Genomic DNA, 19,655 nt, shown 5'->3' with positions numbered 1-19,655 from the left:
TTTCGGCCAGTCTGAAACATCTCCAGCCATGTTTCAACACGTGCCATTCGACAACTTGTCCCCAAGCATTTATGTTCGCTATGGACGTCTCAGAAAGATTAACACAGTGAACGTACATATCTTTTTATCAACTTTTGTTTTAAGGTAAGGGTTAGAGGCAGGTTATAACGTATGTTAGCTCCCTCTATGTCGAAGAACTATGAGACCGAGGGATTTCCCAGTGTCTGCTACGTACCCAGACTTCCCGTTAGTAATGCATGCGCAATCGTCACAAGGAGACTTTTCAGCACGGGGGATCGCTCAGACCGTCACACCGGCCCTGTTACCGCTGCGCTAGCGTTCTGCTAGCACGTTGCTGCTGTGTTATCGGCCTGTCTCGTGATATTTACCGGTAAGTTTTATTTTAACCGGCCCTGTTAGCTTTAACACTAGCGTTAGCACTAGCGTTAAACTCTATGTACCGTCTTTGTAAATATCTCGTGTTTCAATGTGGGCACTTGCGGCTTTTACATAGCTGCGGCGTATGTACGTACCAAATGGTATTTCCTTTACAAATGTACTCGCTGAGGCCTGTAAACCAGGTGCGCTCTGTAGGCCGGCAATTACGGTATGTGAAATTTCTGCTGACTAGTCAGTGAGGTGAAACTGTTTCCATTTGCAGTCTACTAGATGTAGCATTACCATACCATTTTATGGCAAGACATTAACTCGTCAAATTTTACAGCCCTAGCAGCACACAGATGTCAACCAGTGCAGTTCTGCCTCACTGGTAACGTGTAGTTGTGCTGTTAAAATGTTCAGGTTTTCCTACATCATTACGATACTGGAAAAAGAAACAACAACAGTGAGAGACACTCGGACACAAAATTGTGAGAGCATAGAAGGAACAAATATGTGGATCTTAATTTGGATATCATGCCTTGATGGGGCATTTATACAATATGCCATGTACAGGTACACTTTCTCTTCACTATTAAGATAACCTTGGCATACTGCAACGACAACTACAAGTTATTAGTGAGGCAAAACCTGGACTATTTGAGAAGTGACATTTTAAGCTTCTACTAGCTATTTAGCAGTTCACATGTAGAGCAGGGATGTCAACAAGAATGAAATGTCATAAAATACTGGGGGAAAAAAAATGTTAATTGTAAAACAGATGTTATGCAAGTGTAGTGATATACCGTAGTGCATCTTACTAGTGAGGATGAAGTACCGCACTCCGCATGAAGGATATTAATGAAATTCTTTAAATGGCTTTCCACATTAGTACGACACGAACACACATATTCCATGAATAATACAGCATCCATTTATTGAAGCACTTAGTATGTTTGATGGCTATGGAATTCCATGTACTTTCCAAGTATGACTGAAGCTTCCCTCTGTTTTCCTTTTTAGAGCGCGCTGAAGTAAGCGAGGAGGCCGGTGTCAGGGGATGGCTGCATCATCAGCTGCTGAATCTGGTGGTCGACAGAATATTCATCAGTAATATGAAGAATAATGATGGCAACTAGCCCCGTGTAGAATAAGGGCCCACAACAGTGGGTACACAATATTAAAGTTGTGCTTCCTGCAAACTACGACTGCAATATTACAATTATTACACACAACATAATTTTCTGATCTTATTTGTATGTCAGTTGTTCCCAAGATCTAGTAGAATTTGCCGGTCAATACCACCTTTGGCAGTATAGAGCTCGTGCAGCTACGTCATAAAATCAAGTGACGTTTGTTTACGTCGCCATATTGCCGGCCTAACAAAGCATTGTTCAATGCTAAGTCGGTTGGACACGACACGAAAATATGTCTGATAGCACGGCGCCCGGACTCTTGTCTGATACCGTTAGACATTTAGAAGGTGAAAATAAACGAAGGTACGTGGAAAAATTTGATAAATTTGGCAGAGAGGACCCGTATTTAATGCCGAAGTCGATGTTTTCGTTGATGAGAAATTGGACTGTTCGCTTCCACTTGTCTTGGACAACTGATCTAAACATGGATCGGCTGAGTAAGTCGTCGAGATTTACACGGAATTGTTTGAAAGCGTAGAAAAGTCTGGATGCATAGAAATACTTTGTTCCTGGATCTGTTCTCAATCAGGAATAAATCCTACATAGTGACGGGCTGATGGCTCATGAAGCGTGTTCGGCCACACGTTAACCTTTGCCGGAACCCATCGATCTGTTCAGCTAGTATTCAGTACAAATACCAATATTTAAATAAATGACCCCTGGTTTTACACAAACTCTCATTCATTAACTATGATTGAAAAAAAAAAAAAAAAAAAGAGGACGGAATCCATCGGGAAAAAAATCGTCAATATGGTGCAGTGATAATGGTTGCGTCACGTGCACGAGCGAAAAATGGTGATGTGTTGAATACTCATTTCAGCCATTGTATATATACAGTAATAGATCAATAATAACCAGGGAGACAGAGCGACATTGCTTTTTCATCTGCCTCTTGTGTTGATTTGGTTCCCATTTGATTTTTCATTTTCCCTAATGTGGCTGGTAATGTGAAAAATAAGCACCTCCTTGAAGTTGGGGTGTTTGGCGCCTTGGACGAGCTGCAGAAGGACGGCCTCGGTGGTGGTGAGGAAGGCGCCGCTCTGCTTCAGTCGGGACAGTGCGAACAAGCGGTCTGTCTGACTGTGGGGAACGAAAACGCACGCATTCAGTCGGGGGAACGTGGAGGACGGCGTCGCGTGAGGGGCTACCTCCTCGACGAGACGGCGTCGGACACGATGTGGACCTCTATTCCCTTTTCCAGCAGGTCAAATGTCGTACACTGTGAATAGAGCAAAGGTGAGTCAAAGGAGAGCTTGTCAGTCATTTACTAAACAAGCTGGCAATGCTGTTACCGCAATACACGCGTGCGCCTCTATGCCACACAGGATGGCCTGCTTGGGGTTCCCCAGCGCCTGCATTTGCTTCTCCACCTCCTCTATCATCATGGTGAACGACGTTTTAGGATAAGCCGTCACGCCCTCCGCTCCGAGCTCTGGCACCGTGGGGCCCAAGCCTTTAGGGTACTGCTCCGTCAGGATGGCAGGGATCCCCAGAACCCTGCTGGCCTAACAGAACCGGGCGGTGAGGTGAGGTAAGGTCAAGGACGGTTTTAAGGTACAAGGTGGGAGTGGCGACCTGTAGCAATCGGGCCGCGTTGCTGACGATGTTGGTGAACTGGAAGATGTTGGGTCGAAACTTCTCCTGCATGTCACACAGGAGGAGCACCGCATCCTTGGTGGAGAGCCTGCCGATGCCTGCCACTGATAACATTACAGGATGTGCATGCATGTTAGTTGGTTGGTAGAATGTTTAGACAGTGAATACTCAGTGACATGCTCTCTGATTCATCCACGTAGTACAGTTTGGAGAGGGAATGATAACCACGGGGCTACAAAAGAAATAATAAACCTGCCAACCCAAGGTGACTTACTTGTTGTTGATTGTCAGCAAACCACTGCTTAAAGTTCCACTATTGAACTGTCCTCATGTGACACCACCACCTGTGCAAAACAAAAAAAATATACAATTTACTTCCATCTAAAAACTGATTAAACGGCATAATAAACCAAAAGGAAGCCTAAGAGGTGATTTTTAAAAAGAAACAGCAATGAGCAAAAATAACAGACCTTCGCCAGCTCGAAGGCGAAAGTGCACAGTGGAGACAGAAGACAAGACTTTCTTGTCTGCCATGTATTGTACACGACCAATCGGATTACGTGTCGTAATGATCGACGTTTCTATAAACCAATAGCGGGAGACGACTCATCTCGTGAGGTCCGGTGGATGGGAACCGAAATTTCAAAGGCCAGGTTTTGCACAAGATGTCTGACAACGCCGAATCGCCCACAGACGCGCAAAAAGAGGAGTTACACTCACCTCCCGAAGAATCAGCGACAAATGAAGAGAAGAAAAAAAGTAAGGAAGTGTGTACAATACACGGCTGCAAATTTCGGGTATCACAATCAATAGTCAAGCCGTGGGGGACAAACTTGTTCCGGGTTCGTGAACGTCAACTGTTTTTCAGTGACGACCAATCGGATTGTTACTTTTTTGGTACCTGACCAATGAGCGTGTATGTTGTTCATGTGTAGATTTAGTGCAAATGCTAATATTTACATAGCTATAGTACCTCTGTTCAGTATTATATTCATACAAAACCCTTCGATTAATTTATGAGGTTGCCTGTTGTAATTACACCTTAGACAAAAGGACTTAAAAACAATGTCACAAGTAAATGTTGAACATTGCGTTAAACTGTCAAATCCACTGTCGAGAGAGCAGTTTTAGGATATATAATTTTACTAAAAAGTTAGCAAAAGCACCCACACTTGCACAGGAGTACAGATGCGTGGTTAAAAAAATAAGACCATCTGCTTGAACATTCAAACACATGTAACAAAATATTTGTACTTTGTTGCTTCCCGCCGCCGTGATATTTTTTTTTTAATTTGATTATTTTGATATTCTCTTCATTCAATGTGTAGTTGATGTCCTCTTGAAGGCAGTAGGGGACACCCCCATCATGAAAACAAAGAAATGGGCCGTGGACAGGAGCAGGACAGTGCAGTCTCTTTCTCAGTTCATTTCTCGCTTCCTCAAGATGGATGCTAATGAACAACTGGTAAGCCACCACTTTAGCGTTCACATTGCAGATGCGGACACGGTGAGTCCGCACTCACATCATTGCAACACTGGCACCTGTATTTCATCACAGTTCATCTACGTTAACCAGTCGTTTGCGCCATCACCGGACCAAGAAGTGGGCATTCTCTTTGATGTGAGTACCAATAACACTGCTTTTACAATCATTTGAAGATAAACTACATCCATAGGCCAGAACCATAATTCAGATTCAAAATACAGTTGAAACCAGAAGTTTAAGTACACCATATACAATAGAGCTCGTGCACCTACGTCATCAAATCACGTCACTGGCCAGAAGTGTCGGTCAAGCAAAGCATTCTTCAATGCTAAGATGGCTGGAGACGGCACGAAAATAATAATATTTATAGCACGACGCCCAGAGTTTTGTCCGATATCGTGAAACATTTAGAAGGTGATAATAAACGAAGGTATGTGGAAAAATGAGAGACACTTGGCATAGAGGACCCTTATTTAATGCTGAAGTCGATGTTTTCGCCAATAAGAAATTGGACTATTAGCCAGTTTCCACTGTTTTGGACAACTGGGTCTTCACATGTATCTGGTGAGTAAGTCGTCGAGATTTACATGGAAGAGTTTGAAAGTGTAGAAAAGTCTGGATGCATACAAATACTTTGTTGCTGGATCTGTTGTCAATCAAGAATAAATTCCACAGAGTGATGGAGTCACTCAGATTTTTTTCAATACAAATACCAATATTTAAATAAATGACCCCTGGTTTTACACAAACTAGGATTCAATAACTATGCTTGGAAGGAAAAAAAAGACAGTCTACTCCTCCGTACATGAAGCGCGTTGCGGTCACATATTAAACTTCGGTAAACCTCTCTGTGACAGACGTTTTTTTTTTAAATATGCATTGTTCTCAAATGAGTCCAATGCCTATTTAAAAAAAAGAAAATAAACCGCTGGGATAGGCTTCAGGCCCCGTACACGGAAGCGCGTTGTGGCCACATGTTGAACTTCGGTAAACCTCTGTGTGACCGACAGTTTATTTTCTTTTTTTAAATATGCATTGGACTCATTTGAGAACAATGCATATTAGAAAAAGGAAAAAAAACGTCTGTCGGAGAGACGCTTCATGTACGTTGGAGATGACTGTCGTTTTTTTTTTTTTTTTTTTAACATGCATTGTTCTCAAATGTGCTAACTTGGAATTGTAAATACTACTTAAGTAGACATGCACTGTATATGTAAAAGCAGCAGGCTGGACCAGCAGAGGGCGCCAGAAGAGTCAAGCTCTCTGCCAAAAATCCTTGGTTTCTGGTTAAAGTCCAGGTAGAAAAAAAAGAGCAAAGCAAGAATATGGAGAATTAAGAAGATGGAAAAAGGCAGACTTAAGATGATGAACTGTAATGTGAGCATCTCATTGCTTCCACTTCATGACTTGGGTCACCTGTTAAAAACTTTTGTTTTCTCTTTCAGTGCTTTGGCAGTGACAACAAACTGGTTCTGCATTATTGTAAATCTCAAGCTTGGGGTTGATTCTAGTTTTGCATCCTAATTCCTCCAATTTAGTGGAAACACTGTGAGAATTTTCCATAAATTGAAATAGGTGTCGGTATCATGGTTTGCTCAAAAGACCCCAAGGGTTTAAAAGAAAAAAAAAAAAGGCACCACTTTTCACCCTCTTTAGAGCCCTGTTGAAACCTGAAATTCTCCATAATTTGTCCACTTGGAGTATTTAAAATTGACTTGTTATGGAAGCAAGAGCCATTCATTTGCAGAAGAGGGATGAAACACTGCACGAAAGCCAACCGCTGCATTGAGTTTGTTCAAGATGGCTCACTTCCATGAGACAGCAACAAACTGTCATTTCAGCCTAACAAGAAATCGGGGGTCATAAATGGAAACTGTACCTTACTTGTCACAGAAATGATAGTGCAAACATTTTTTAATATTATGCCTGTTTTAACATCAAGGCTAAAACTGTTTGTTGTATATACTCTAAATAAATGATCAACATAATATACACGTTTGCCATGTTTATTTTTGGACCTGAGACGCAATGGTGGAATGGAATGAAAAATTGCTATCATTCTCAATCGTGTGGTTTACAAATTAATCCACTGTAATGTTTTTAGAGGTGAAGGTAGCCGGAGGAACTTCCCGGTGGAAGGGTTCACCATAGGAGGAGCGAGGGGGCAAGTACCGTAGCAGATGGATTTAGAGGGATTACATGAATCAGGGTGAGTTTGTGACATAAATTCCTAAGAAAGACAGTCGAGTGGCGTGGAGACGAGAAGCCCGACCGCATCTTTTACTATTGGCCTTGAGGATTAACGAGGCGGCCGTGGAAGGCTTGACTGCAGCTGCAGAGGTGAGGGTCACCGATGCTCATCCTGGAGGAAGGAACGCTACATAATGAGCGAAAGACACCATCGCGTTGCGGGGAATTTCGTTCAAGATGGATGAACGTTATTTTTGACTTGAATGCTCTCCATTCAGAAAGATGAGCAAGGACTCAATGGCCGGTCCACTCCAAGCAGTGAACACTGGATGACATTTTGTTTACCTCGAGTTTAACCTCAACTGCCGGATAAGGTAAGTAATTACCACTATGTGGTAAAATTTGCTTAATCTTTGAATATTTAAGTTGTTTTTTTTTTCACCAATTCCCACAAAAGCATTTTGTAAAATACTTGAACAATATTTTGTCATAGTTTGTCATGCATGACAGGTGATAGATGATAGAAACCGTATTTATCATCATTTTCTTAAAGGCAGCAACAGCAAATTTGTCAAACATTAAGGGTTAAGTAAATAACTAAAAGTGATTTTTTTTTTTTTTTTGAAATTGTTGAGAGTTATTCGTTTTACTATATGCTAATAAATTTAGGGCTTTTTTTGGGGCGGGGGCGTGGAAGTGGACTACATCATACTAACTGTATTTTGGTTACCTTAGATGGTTACAATTCTACACAACGTTTAATTTCAAATACTAATTAAATCAAGACCGCATTCTTTATAAAACATGTTTTGTTGCAAGATTTGAAATTGCTTCTCATTGGATTGTCCAAGTGGTCAGTTTCAGTTTTTTCGGTTATCAATCACATCGGAATTGTCATTGTTTAAATAATCCGTCCATCCATTTTCTTAGCCGTTTATCCTCACAAGGGTCATGGAAGTGCTGGAGCCTATCACAGCTGTCAACGGGGAGGAGGCGGGGTACACCCTGAACTGGTTGCCAGCCAATTGCAGGGCACATGGAGACAGACAACAGTCGCACTCACAATCACACGTCGGGGCAATTTAGAGTGTCCAATTAATGTTGCATGTTTGTTAGATGTGGGAGGAAACTGGAGTAAACCCACGGAGGCACGGGGAGAACATGGAAACTCCACCACACATGCAGGACCGGGATTGAACCCGGGTCCTCAGAGCTGTGAGGCCAACGCTTTACAGCTGTTCCACCGTGCCGCCTGTTAAATAATATACAGTAAAAATGAAAAAAAAAAAGTGCAGATTTTAACTACAGTATACGTTGTGTTAGAAAAGAAAAGAAACGTTCCCAAAAAGGTTATGCCACAATGTGTTTCAGAATGTCAGGGTTGGAAACACCTAAAAGCACCAACAGATTACAGATTGGCAGGGATTAGGCCAAATTTTGATTAGCGCTAAAACCATAATTTCTTATTGTCTTTTTTGGCCTCAGGGACTAGCGTTAACCAGAATGAGCAGCAGGTCTGGGAGTCTTAATTGAGAAGTTGGGAGAAAGTACAAGGCATGTTTAACAAAAGTAAAGAAATACATGAGAGGAGAGGATGCATTGCCAAAAGACCGGCAAAGGTTCAATCCAGTTAACTGGATTTTTTTCGTTTGTTGAAGACATTTTTTTGTTTTTTAACCCAAAAGGCTTCTTTGGTTTTAACATTTCAGTCTGGAGGTTCTTTATTTATGTGTATGTGTGGGTAGGGGGTTCACAATTGTGGTTGTTGTTGCCTGGCATGGGTGGTGGCAAAATGACTTCACGGTAGCCACTCTTCCTATGTTCCTGAATTTTGGGGCATCTTGTCATCCAGTTGGCCAATTTACAGAGGGTTTTAGACTTGCCAATCTGCTGCCATCTGTGATGATCCGGGAGTACGAATGTCGGATGTTGGTGGCCGTTAGCCTTGCTAGCTTTGACTATTCCAATTGCTGCTGGTCTTGAAATTTTCATGCTGGCAGGATCGTGGGATTGATGGCCAGAAATAAGAGTAGCAGCTCAAAATGAAGCTCACTTTTCATCACTGAAATGTCGTGTCACATAATGCGCAGGTAACAACTATATTCATATCAGAGCATACGCCAACATTAACTTTTGTTACTTTACAACACTCATCACACTTGTCTTAGTGCAGGCTATGCTAATGTGTATCCTGAAAGTCAAGAAAAGAACAACTGAAAGGGAAAGAGTTAAATAGACAAATGCTTGATTTTTATCTTATCTTTTTCGATATCTGGCTACTGTGTGTTGTCTTAGAATAAGCGGCTAAGAAAATGGATGGATGGACATTGTTTGGAGAAAATACTTTGTCATTTTTCTTTACTTAGCAGACACATTCCAGTTCTTGTTTTCTTTTCTCAGGCTCAGGCGCAGTGGCCCATCTTCTTCCTGGCAGATTTGACAAAGGCCCCGGGTTAGGTAACCGCAGAACTCAAAGCAAGCTTTCCAGGCTCCTGCAGTCCTCTGCTTATGTGACCCTCGGAAATCTCCTCTTGTCCATTTTTACCTCCATCTGTTTGCCTGCACATGCATCAACTTGAGAGCATCTTCCTCTCCTGCCTCCCCCTTTTAATCACTTTCCCGCGGTTACGTCACATTCATCTTTGCTACACGGTTTATTAAACCTGGCAGCTCATCACCTCCCGACCCGCCTCCCCTCCGGAAGCATCTGTTCTTCCATCCCTCTTTTCCCCCGTACCCGCCACGCTGCGTGCGGCATTCGTCTCCCGCCCTGCCCCGGTGCCTTTGGCCCCCCTGCCACCGCTTCGGCCATGTCGGAGCGCATGTCGCGTCGCTCTCGCTCCCTGCTCTCCCTGACCTTGACCTCTCTGGCCCTGGCGCTCTCCATCCTGGCCCTGTGCACCTCGTACTGGTGCGAGGGCACCCACAAGGTGGTCAAGCCCCTCTGCCTGTCGCCCGTCAAGATGAAGAACTGCGGGCAGAACAACAGCGAGCCTTACACCACAGGTACCTGATTTTCATACTTCATGCAGTATTTTCGGCTATATGATGTCCGCACTATCACATACAATTACATCTAATACAATTATAGTTTTTACAAAGATAATGCTCCATTTTAATTGTCATTGCTATTAATGTAGCACTCAATGAACAGTTTTCAGTAATTTGAGTTAAAAATGGACACAAAAAGATAATATAATTAAAAAAAGGAATTAGCTGTAATTGAATATAATCAGGGGAAGTACAATTTATATAATACTGGTTCTTGAATAAATGTTTTTTGAAAAGTCGCTGAAATAAAAACAGGGAATGTTCTATTCTTGTAGCCAAATAGTTACATGAGTTTATTATTTTATTATATATATTATTATTATTTAATCGTTCCATCATTTATGCAAATTAAATTTATGAACTAGCTTTGGACCAGAAATCAAGTGTAAAGTTTTTTTTTTCACCTGTTATATATATATATATATATATATATATATATATATATATATTATCATGGTTATGGATTTACGAGTTTTACGGACTGTAAAAGTATGCGCTACAAGTTATATTGCAGTTTTCCTTTTACTTGAAGCTCAATAGCTTCTTGTAACAGTATGCAGTAATATTTGTTGTGAAATCTAGTTTTCTTTTGATTTATAAAAAAAAAAAAAAAAAAAAAAGGTTGTGGAAGTCATGTACTTCAAGCAATTTTCATTTATCCCTAGTAACAAGCAAATCTTTGTTTTTGTCTTCCTATATTTTAACACAAAATACTTTTGTATTTTGATGGAACTATTACTGTGTGGTAGTGCTTTTTTTAGAGATGTATGATTTAAAAAAAAAATGTTTCTTGTGCTTTAAAATGTCATAAGATTGTCTGTCAAATATATTCCCCAGTCAGACGGTAACCTTCAACCAAGTATAATACAATGCGGTTTTACAAACAAAAAAACTACCACAGTAATTACTGTATACTGTACACACAGTGTCGATCATTATTTTAGTATAGTATTGCAATCTTCACAAAGTGATAATTAATATCTCTCTTGTGTTGGACCTGATTCTGTACTGTACCTTATGCTGGGGCCACTGGGAATCAAAACAGTCACGTGATCGCGTCTTCCTGGTATTGCGCATGCGAATCTGCATGTATCCCGTTTGTGATTCTCCGCATGAATTTTGAACATGAATTTTTGGCACAAAAACAAGAGATTGAAAGTGTTTCTCACAATGCCATTCAGTTTGTTGATTACACACTCCAGTGAGTGGATTACGTTTCTAGCGCGCAGTAATTAGTAGTCAAATTGCATTTCTGTCTGCTTTACTAGAAGCACTGGCTGTCGGCATTTCTGTGATTACACTTGTAGGCAAATCTTCCATCTATCTACTGCGTCACTGCAGTACACTGCCGATACCTGGAAATAATCCATGTGGATAAGTGTCAGGCGTCATTAAAAACTCATTGTCCTTTGTGTTTTTTTAATCAAATCTCATTTTACCTATAGCTCACTTTTAATTCTGGATTACTTTAATCTGATCTACACAGTCCACTGTGGGCACCATTTTCCCCACCAGATATGTTAAATTCACAATGGGATTAACAGCATAAAGGAATCAACCAGGACCACACTGTATGGTACGTACTTGTAGAGTACAGGATGTACTTCTTGCAGTGTACATTGTTGGCTTAAAATCACTGCTACATCCCTGGATGTGGTTTGTATCCCTATGAGATTTGAGAAAAGATAGGATAGACATTATTATTATTCGAGAGGGAAATTTGTTTTGGACGCTATAATATTACTGTACATCGATACATTCTATCACAACAAAATAATCCAATTACTTTCATGGTGATATACTGTGATTTGAAAAATAATATTTATTTAAATCTAAATTAATTCCAATGTGTTACATTAACATTTTACATAATCATTTAAGGCAGAGGTGTCAAACTGATTTTTGTGATGGGCCACATCATAGTTACGGTTTTCCCTCAAAGGGGCATTATGACCGTGAAACCATCAAATTCTTTAATCGCTCCATCATTTATGCAAATTAAATTTATGAACTAGCTTTGGAACCAGAAATCAAGTGTAAAGGGTTTTTTTTTTTCAACTGTTGTTTATGTTTAGTAACACAAAAATGCTTACAATATCTCAACGTTATCATCGATGATATCACAATTTAAAATGTAAATAGAGATTTTACCAAGAATCAGAGAAGGTGACAAACATGATGCCTTCGTGGGCCACATAAAATCATGTGGCGGGCTGGATCTGGCACCTGAGCTTTGAGTTTGACACCTGTGATTTAAAGCTTCTCGAAATTAGCCAGTTTTAATGGGTGGTGTCGTCCGATGAAAATGAGCGAGGTGGGGGTATAACAAAGGAACCATTCTACTTATAGAATCGAAGCCATAATGTAGAAATTGAATCAATTAGTTGATCACTTGAAGATGAATAATTGTCATTGACGTGTTTTGGCATTGCCAACACGAATGCCTCTCTGAAATCAAAAGGTGGTGGGTCCTTGTTTTTCTTTTATTTTTTTTTTTATTTTTTATTTTTTTTACACAACTTGTAGCACAGTCACTTGAAATATATATAAGTCTATCCTCAGTTATAAGAAAAGGATCATTTGTAGTGTCTGCTTGCTGCAGATGATGAAACTAGGTGCTCACTGAGCGTCCTTAAAGAAAGTCAAAGCACTTTCAATCATGGGAGTTGCAGTACATACATATGCACAAGAACTGTCCTTAAATTGACTTTCTTCATCCATCCATCCATTTTCTTTGCCGCTTATCCTCACGAGGGTTGTGGGGTGTGCTGGGATGGGAGGCAGGATATACACTGAACTGGTTGCCAGCCAATTGCAGGGCACATCGAGACAAACAGTCGCACTCACAATCATACAATTTAGAGTGTCCAATTAATGTTGCATGTTTTTGGGATGTGGGAGGAAACCAGAGTTGCAAGAGGAAACCCACGCAGGCACGGGGAAAACATTCAAACTCCATACAGGCGGGGCCGGGATCGAACCTCAGAACCTCCTCAGAACTATGAGGCCAACGCTTTACCAGCTGAATTACCATGCCACCGACTTGGTTCATTTAATCATAAAAGGGCAAAAATAGGTTCACCAGTCAGAGTATTCCAAAGAAAACTGCAAAAAATTTTCTCAAGTTTGAAGTAGAGTTTTTGAAGGCTAAAATGTTGGCATTTTTAGGATGACAGCACATGACAGCAGTTTTCTTCCCCCATTGTCTATAATGTACACATTGCAGTATATACATTGTACAGATATTAAAAGTGAGTCTAGGAGTGTTGTGCCTCTTCTGACTGCGTGCAGTATGATATTGTTTTTTGCAGAGATTCACACCATTTTGAATTTTGAAAAACGTTGCTCCGGTGCAGGCCCTTGAAGACTTTTGTACGATCATGTGAGTGCCGGGCACGGTTTGATTGGTGAAATGGAGTCAAACATTGTGAGTAGTTCCGCAAATTGGTGAAGCAACTTCAGGAGACACCGCCTCAGAAATAATAATACTGTAAATAGATTTTGTAGGTTAGGAAAAGCAAGCTTACAGGGGCACATATTATTCACACTGCAACTGTCCCAGTGTGAACATGTCTGATGTTTTGCCACAATGTCCAAACACAAAAACCCCGTGTGTGAGCATTGCCCTACTTGTGTGCCGTCCCACAGAGAGCCCGACCCAAAACCCTTTCAACCGTACGCTGTCTCCAGCCAGACGCGAGGAGTTGGCTAAAATCCGCCAAAGGCAGCTGGCCAACGCCGTTCACTACATCTGGGAGACTGGCGAGGACAAGTTCGCCTTCAGATACTTCCACACCGGCTTTTGGGAAAGCTGCGAGAAACACAGTGATGGTGAGCTGGTCTCTGGAGGGAATTTTATTGAACACATGACCATAAAATATTGCTAAATAAATTGAAATATGCAAGAATTGAATGGGAATTCTAACTTTATGGCTCATTTCTTCAAGAATTTTAGAAAGATAAAACAAAAAAGAAGGAAAAATTGAAAAGGCCCCAAATGTGCAAAAAATATCTATATTTTTGGTACTGTTCATAGTAAAGTTTTACATAATGTATCAGCATTCACATTCTTGAATATAGTGCTTTTTTTTTGCACAAACAGAAAAAAATATTTTTACAAGTTTGATTCTTTCCTAGTTTATGTATTATTATAAAAAGCTGCAAGGGAGGTATCGATTCACCACCATTAGATGGCAGCAACAAATGCCAGAAAATCCATCCAGCATCCCATAATTTGAGACAGTGTCAGCATCATGGGGGGCATTAATGAGCCCGGCCGCCCTTAAATAAGTCAAAAGTGATCCCCCACCCCCGCCTCTTCCCAATGTGGCCTTTTCATGACAAACCGTAAATATTTTTAAAATCCATGTGTTGCTCTATGAATTGTATTTACTAACGGAAAGTGATAAAAATGAGAAAAAAAGTGTTGTGCAGTCTCATATGGTCACTTCACATCCTGTCAACGCAAGTATGTGTCTTTTGATGATGACAAGTGAGCTGACCTCTTTCAAACTTGGCCTAACATTTGGGCCTCCACTGCACTGTACTATAATTCATTCTCTGCTATGAGAAACATATTTTCAAACAGCAAGGCTCAAAATGCTCTAGAATGAAAATAAAAAGGCCATTTGTTTCAGTCCCCCCCCCATAAAAAAAAAAAATCAAACTGATTGGTTGTTTTTCCTCGAACCCGGTGGTTTCATGCATATCAAATTAAAAGCCGGAAATTGGTTCAGAAAGGTCTGATGATTTTATTTTTATTTTTTCAAGATAATTTACTCATGTACTGTGTCATCCTGACACTTGACATTATGCATATTTGACAAAATGCATCTTTGTTTTTTTGAAAACTGCAAACTTGGCCTTCCATACTCTCTGCGCACGTGCACATTTGTGTGTGTAGGAGAGAGCGAGCGCGACCACATGCTCGCATTTTCTGGCAATGTGAATGCCCGTTTTGGTACAGGACATGGATTAGTGTGTTAGTTGTTGACAGAAAACTAATATTATCCACCCCAATGTTGACCTGATGCCCACCCGGATGTGCTCTGACGCTGACAGTGATTTGAGTAAATTCAGTTACGAGCACGGTAACGGAAGAATTAAGTGAAAAATACCTCTGTGTTCTATTTTCTTGAAATAATGAATGACAAGTGTCAATGTGTGTCGTGATATCTGAGTTTGATTTTCGAATTGAGCTGCAGCTGTTTTGTTTCGGGCAACGTATTTATATATCATTTCAATCTTAATGGGTAAAATATTGACCTTTTATCACTTCCAGTAGTTAGGGCCTCTGGGATTCCCGAACATAATAGTCAGTGGACAAACTTGCTTCAGTTCCTCTTATGTTGAATTGTATCATGACAAATCTTTGTTTTTGTTGGTTAGGGGAGAAATGCCGGAGCTTTATTGAATTGACGCCAGGGGAGACGCAAGGTAGGATGAAATGAATCATTGTTAAGACACCCCCCCCCCCCCCCCCCCGAAGTCTTCATTCATTTTGCTTTGCTGTCGTTTCTGCAGGTGTACTGTGGCTGTCAGTCATATCGGAGTTCACGTACATCGGCCTGCTCGGGATGGGCTTCTTGCTAATGTGGCTGGAAGTGTTGTGCTCTCACAAGGAAATGCACTCGCTAAAAATCAGTGCCTATGCTGCCATGTGCACTGTGCTGTCAGGTGAGGACTGTCATGATGAATTTGAGGTTATGACCACGGTCAGTATGAATTATAGAATGTACAAAGTCAGGAAGAATTGTTTTTCATTACTATTCCTTGTAGGGTGTGAAGAGGAACCTAGTTTCTTAATTTATTATTTTTTTTTTTTATCATTTGAGTCACAATTGGAACAGTCCATATGCCCATGAATAATTTTTGAAAAATGTTGCGGTCTTGTCATTTTATTTCATTCTGTGGAAACAGGGAAGTGGTCAGCTAACACGAGGGACAGTTTTCACTTTTATCTATGGATAGGTTTCCAATGACATCACCATCACCCTTAGACAAATTGGATAAAGTAACGATAGAAAAAAACTTCACGCTTCAACTATCACCTGTGTTGTTTGACCTCCATGACACACAAGATGGCGTAATTGGAAACCTATCCATAGTTTGTGTCTGTGCCATTGGAGATAGAGAAGAATAAGTTTGTTTGGTTTTCTTTCTTGTTGGTTTGTCAGCAGGATTGTTATGACAGACATACTGGTTCCGTTGAAGAAGAACATATACAATTTTGATGCAAAACCTGATAAAAATGTGTATTGAATGATTTTTTTTTCTTTTTCCTCAGTTATCACCAAGGTGTCCTCACCCTGGAATGCAATTGTTTTGGTCTTTCAATTCCTAAACTCACCCTCCATGAACCACAAAGTAGCCTGCTTCCTTACAAAGAGACTAACTAACAAATGAAAATATTGCACATTTGTCAGAGGAATTTGTTTTTTTTGCCCTTAGAAAAAGTTCTTCAAAAACAACTGGAGATCTAAAAATAAAACTGAACAGTAGAATCTAAAGACAATGACACGCTAACAAAGTCAAAAATATTTAAAACGAGCTCTGTTGAACGCCAAGGAGTAAAAATTGTTTTTATGATGGGTTTTAAAAATGTATATGGAATGGCATACTCTAATGTGCATCGGGAGGTCATTCCGTAATTTGGGACCAGTGACAGAAGCCTGAAGCCATTTTGAGATTTAAAAAAAAAAAAAAAAGAAAAAAACAATGCAACCAGAGTGGGGGGTCTACACTTGGCTGAATGCAGTTTTATTTTTCTCCAGGTCTTCTCGGGATGGTGGCCCACATGATGTACACGACCGTCTTCCAGATGACAGTCATTGTGGGCCCCAAAGACTGGAGGCCTCAGTCCTGGGACTATGGCTGGTCTTTTGCGTATGTTGCTTCTACACACAACAACACATACTTCTTCTACTTTTCCTTTCGGCTTGTCTTGTTAGGGGTCTCCACAGCGTGTCATCTTTTCCCATCTAACCCTATCTCGTGCATCTTCTTTAAGACCCACAGTCCTCATGTCCTCCCCGTCAATATCCATCAACCTTTTCTTTGTATTCCTCTCGCTCTTTTGCCTGTTAGCTCCATCCTCAGCACCCTTCAACCAGTATACTCACTCTCTCTTCGCTCTGAACATGTCCAAACCATCTAAGTCTGCTCTTTCTAACCTTGTCTCCAAAACATCCAACTTTGGCTGGCCCTCTAATGAGGTTGTTTCCAATACTCAGTAAAATGGAGGAGGGGGGTATCTTTAAAAAATTGAGCCATTTCTGTCCCTATCTCCTGCCTTTAATTTGAGTTGCAACAAACCACCACGGCCAAGGAAAAACAACCACTCAGCTGGTACAGCTGCAGTTTCTCATTACAATTACATCGTCTGTAACTTGTCCCAAGTCATCGTTGACCACAATAAAGGGTTTGTCAACATGAATATTGAGCAGGTTTTGGCAATTATGATTTTCAGTCAATTGGCAGGGAAAAATCCCTCTTAGCACACCACAGGATTTTCGCTTAGGACAATCAGCATCCCACAATCAGGCCTTTACCAACTGCTCAAATTCAGCCCTATGAATTACTGTATATAAACGCAACCTAAATCTGAAGCCTTTACTTTATAGAAACAGAATAGCAAATAGCATTGCACTATTTACCTGATTATTTGACAGCTTCGTTGTGTTCCAAAATCCACAGAGAGCTTAGGTTGTCAACACATATTGTAAGATTAAAGTAGACATGCATGAGAAAGAACTACTCCTATAATGTTGGGGATTTCAGCTTTCAGGTAGAACTTCAAGCTGAACCTAAAATGTGCTAAATTTCTCCCAGTGCTTAAATGCAAATGTCCAACTTGTCGATGTGAAACATGTGCAGGGAGAGGATCAGCACAGATATATGCGGCCTTTTGAAAGCTGGGGACGCAGTGACTTGTGAAAATGTATGCAGTACTCCTGGTAAACAGACTGTACCTACCCTCTAGTATGAAGGGGCCAAGAGACGATGAAGGTGATGTTAGCTAACATCAATGACGTGCATGTACTGAGTAATTGTGATTGTTTAGTATTACCAAATTATACTGATTCTAACCAATCACCATTGGTAATGAAAATGGAATTAATATTGTATACTTCCTGAAATTTTGCAGCCATGGTACCTCATTCTGATAAAATAGCAAATGGTCAAGTGTTGGATGAGCAGCAAGTGTCTCCATTTTAGGCTACATTTTGGTATTTTCTTCCAGAACTGACAAAGCTTGAAGTGCTTCCTAATGTTTGGAATTGTTCTGCTCGTAGTCTCGCCTGGGTGTCCTTCAGCTGCTGCATGGGCGCCGCCGTAGTGACGCTCAACTCCTACACCAAAACGATCATCGAGCTGCGCCGCAAACAGAGGCTTCGCCTGGAGGAGGCGAGGGCTGCCGCCCGGGCACCCTGCTATGAGGAGGTGGTTTCTGGGCCCGGCGGCGCAGGCTCCGGGGGTTTCTACTCCGTCAGCGGCCTGCTGCAGTGTCCCGAAGGCATGATCGACGTGGCGTGGGCCCCCAACGGCAGCGTGGTGGGCGTGGGCAACGGGGATGTGCCTACACTGGTTTTAGTGGGAGGCTGCGGACCTGAGGGTTGTGAAGACTGCGAGAGGGAGATGGATGAGATGGAGGGGCCTGTGGACAAAGTGGACTCCCCTTGCTGAAAGACAGCACCCCCAGACCTCGAAGATTTTAAAAACTCAAGTTGGAGACTCACGGAGAAGGTGAAAGAAACTTTTGGTTGAACTCAATACATATCAAGTCTGACCATAGCTAATACAGGCCATAGTGGAACGCCGGGTTTCATGTTCTCTGAGGATTTTCTCAGTGCCTCGTGGAAGGAACGTGTGTATGTAAACATAATCTACATTCACCAGACATTTCATTAGGTGCACCCACGCAATCTAACGAAATCCAATAACAAGTTACCTCAAAGCACTTTACACATGTAGCAGGCCATGAATCACACTCCTCATTCATCCAAGGGAGGGACGATGGAACAATGGGCACAACGGCTGCATCGACAACAGTAGTAGTCAATGATATTGGTCTGCTCCCAACACCGCGGTCTCCGCGGGTAAAAACTGTGACGTAAATTCCATCTTTACAACGCCAAAAATGCTCTTTTTCTGAGACATATTCATTTAACAGTGTTTCACAGTACAGCATTGCAGTGGTTGTAGTTGAATACCTTTCAAATATTGTAAGGCTTTACAGGGGGATTATAATAAATTGGTATGTCGCGAAGAACTTCATTGATTTCACTGGTTTAATTCATAAAGTGATCAAAACTTAGAGGTCACAAAAACACAGATGCACCATCTCCAGAAATTAGATTGTATACAGTGGTGCCTTGAGCTATGACTGACTCGAGTGACGAGTTTTTCGGGATACAGGTCGTCATCAGGCAATTTTTTTGCGTTGACTAGTGAGCAAAACCTTGAGGTACGAACACTTTATGGTAACAATAAACTCAACTGACTTCACACAAAAGCAACAGTTTGGCAGAACAATTCCTCAAAAACGAAGATTCAACCTGTTTAATGCCACTCGCATTTTAAGTCAAATCAAAGTAGACATGAAATAAAGGGAATTACACATTGTGTGTTTGAAACAAACACACAGGTTTGCCTTAAAATCGTTCACTTAGCTTGATGCTAACAATGCAAAAAAGTCAAATGAGCTAACGGATAGCATCAATGCGGCTAAGCAGACCTGAAAAATTCATGGAAATTTG

At 41.1% G+C, this 19,655-nt stretch overlaps 2 protein-coding genes across 6 annotated transcripts; one reads left to right on the top strand and one right to left on the bottom strand.

Annotated features, from left to right (window-relative positions):
- Positions 1–1,280: 1,280 nt before the first annotated feature.
- On the bottom strand, positions 1,281–4,032 carry isoc2 (isochorismatase domain containing 2). 2 transcript variants are annotated; one of them, XM_061820432.1, is made up of 7 exons: positions 3,891–4,032; positions 3,445–3,514; positions 3,150–3,274; positions 2,867–3,079; positions 2,723–2,793; positions 2,537–2,654; positions 1,281–1,463 (listed from the first exon to the last, which is right to left on the bottom strand). In XM_061820432.1, coding segments are annotated over exons 2-7 (594 nt in total). In that variant the 5' UTR covers positions 3,446–3,514; positions 3,891–4,032; the 3' UTR covers positions 1,281–1,397. The 2 variants fall into 2 exon arrangements, with proteins under 2 accessions (XP_061676416.1, XP_061676415.1); XM_061820431.1 differs by lacking the exon at positions 3,891–4,032 and adding an exon at positions 3,641–3,713.
- Positions 4,033–4,557: 525 nt separating this feature from the next.
- On the top strand, positions 4,558–19,482 carry LOC133501036 (germ cell-specific gene 1-like protein). Of its 4 annotated transcripts, XM_061820430.1 has the most exons (11): positions 4,558–4,635; positions 4,729–4,791; positions 6,761–6,865; positions 6,954–6,996; positions 7,125–7,220; positions 9,247–9,852; positions 13,546–13,728; positions 15,286–15,333; positions 15,421–15,573; positions 16,671–16,782; positions 18,192–19,482. In XM_061820430.1, the coding sequence occupies exons 6-11, from the start codon at positions 9,657–9,659 to the stop codon at positions 18,580–18,582; spliced, it is 1,083 nt and encodes a 360-aa protein (XP_061676414.1). In that variant the 5' UTR covers positions 4,558–4,635; positions 4,729–4,791; positions 6,761–6,865; positions 6,954–6,996; positions 7,125–7,220; positions 9,247–9,656; the 3' UTR covers positions 18,583–19,482. The 4 variants fall into 4 exon arrangements, with proteins under 4 accessions (XP_061676414.1, XP_061676413.1, XP_061676411.1 ...); XM_061820429.1 differs by having other exon boundaries at positions 6,954–7,220; XM_061820427.1 differs by having other exon boundaries at positions 6,761–6,996.
- The last annotated feature ends 173 nt before the right edge of the window (positions 19,483–19,655 follow it).

This window comes from Syngnathoides biaculeatus, chromosome 5 (genome assembly GCF_019802595.1).
Source record: "Syngnathoides biaculeatus isolate LvHL_M chromosome 5, ASM1980259v1, whole genome shotgun sequence".
In the NCBI taxonomy this organism is placed as follows: Eukaryota; Metazoa; Chordata; class Actinopteri; order Syngnathiformes; family Syngnathidae; genus Syngnathoides; species Syngnathoides biaculeatus.
The sequence above is the reverse complement of the archived record's forward strand: the minus strand, read 5'-3'. Positions and strand labels throughout refer to the sequence as shown.

Excerpts from the sequence above, each read along its gene's own strand:
- LOC133501036 (XM_061820430.1), top strand. The coding sequence starts at position 9,657 with ATGTCGGAGCGCATGTCGCGTCGCTCTCGCTCCCTGCTCTCCCTGACC. Across the intron at positions 13,729-15,285 it reads CTGCGAGAAACACAGTGATG|GGGAGAAATGCCGGAGCTTT; the intron begins GTGAGCTGGTCT and ends TTTGTTGGTTAG. Across the intron at positions 15,574-16,670 it reads CATGTGCACTGTGCTGTCAG|GTCTTCTCGGGATGGTGGCC; the intron begins GTGAGGACTGTC and ends ATTTTTCTCCAG.
- isoc2 (XM_061820432.1), bottom strand. Across the intron at positions 3,080-3,149 it reads ACGCGGCCCGATTGCTACAG|GCCAGCAGGGTTCTGGGGAT; the intron begins GTCGCCACTCCC and ends CGGTTCTGTTAG. Across the intron at positions 1,464-2,536 it reads AACACCCCAACTTCAAGGAG|ATTCAGCAGCTGATGATGCA; the intron begins GTGCTTATTTTT and ends GTCGACCACCAG.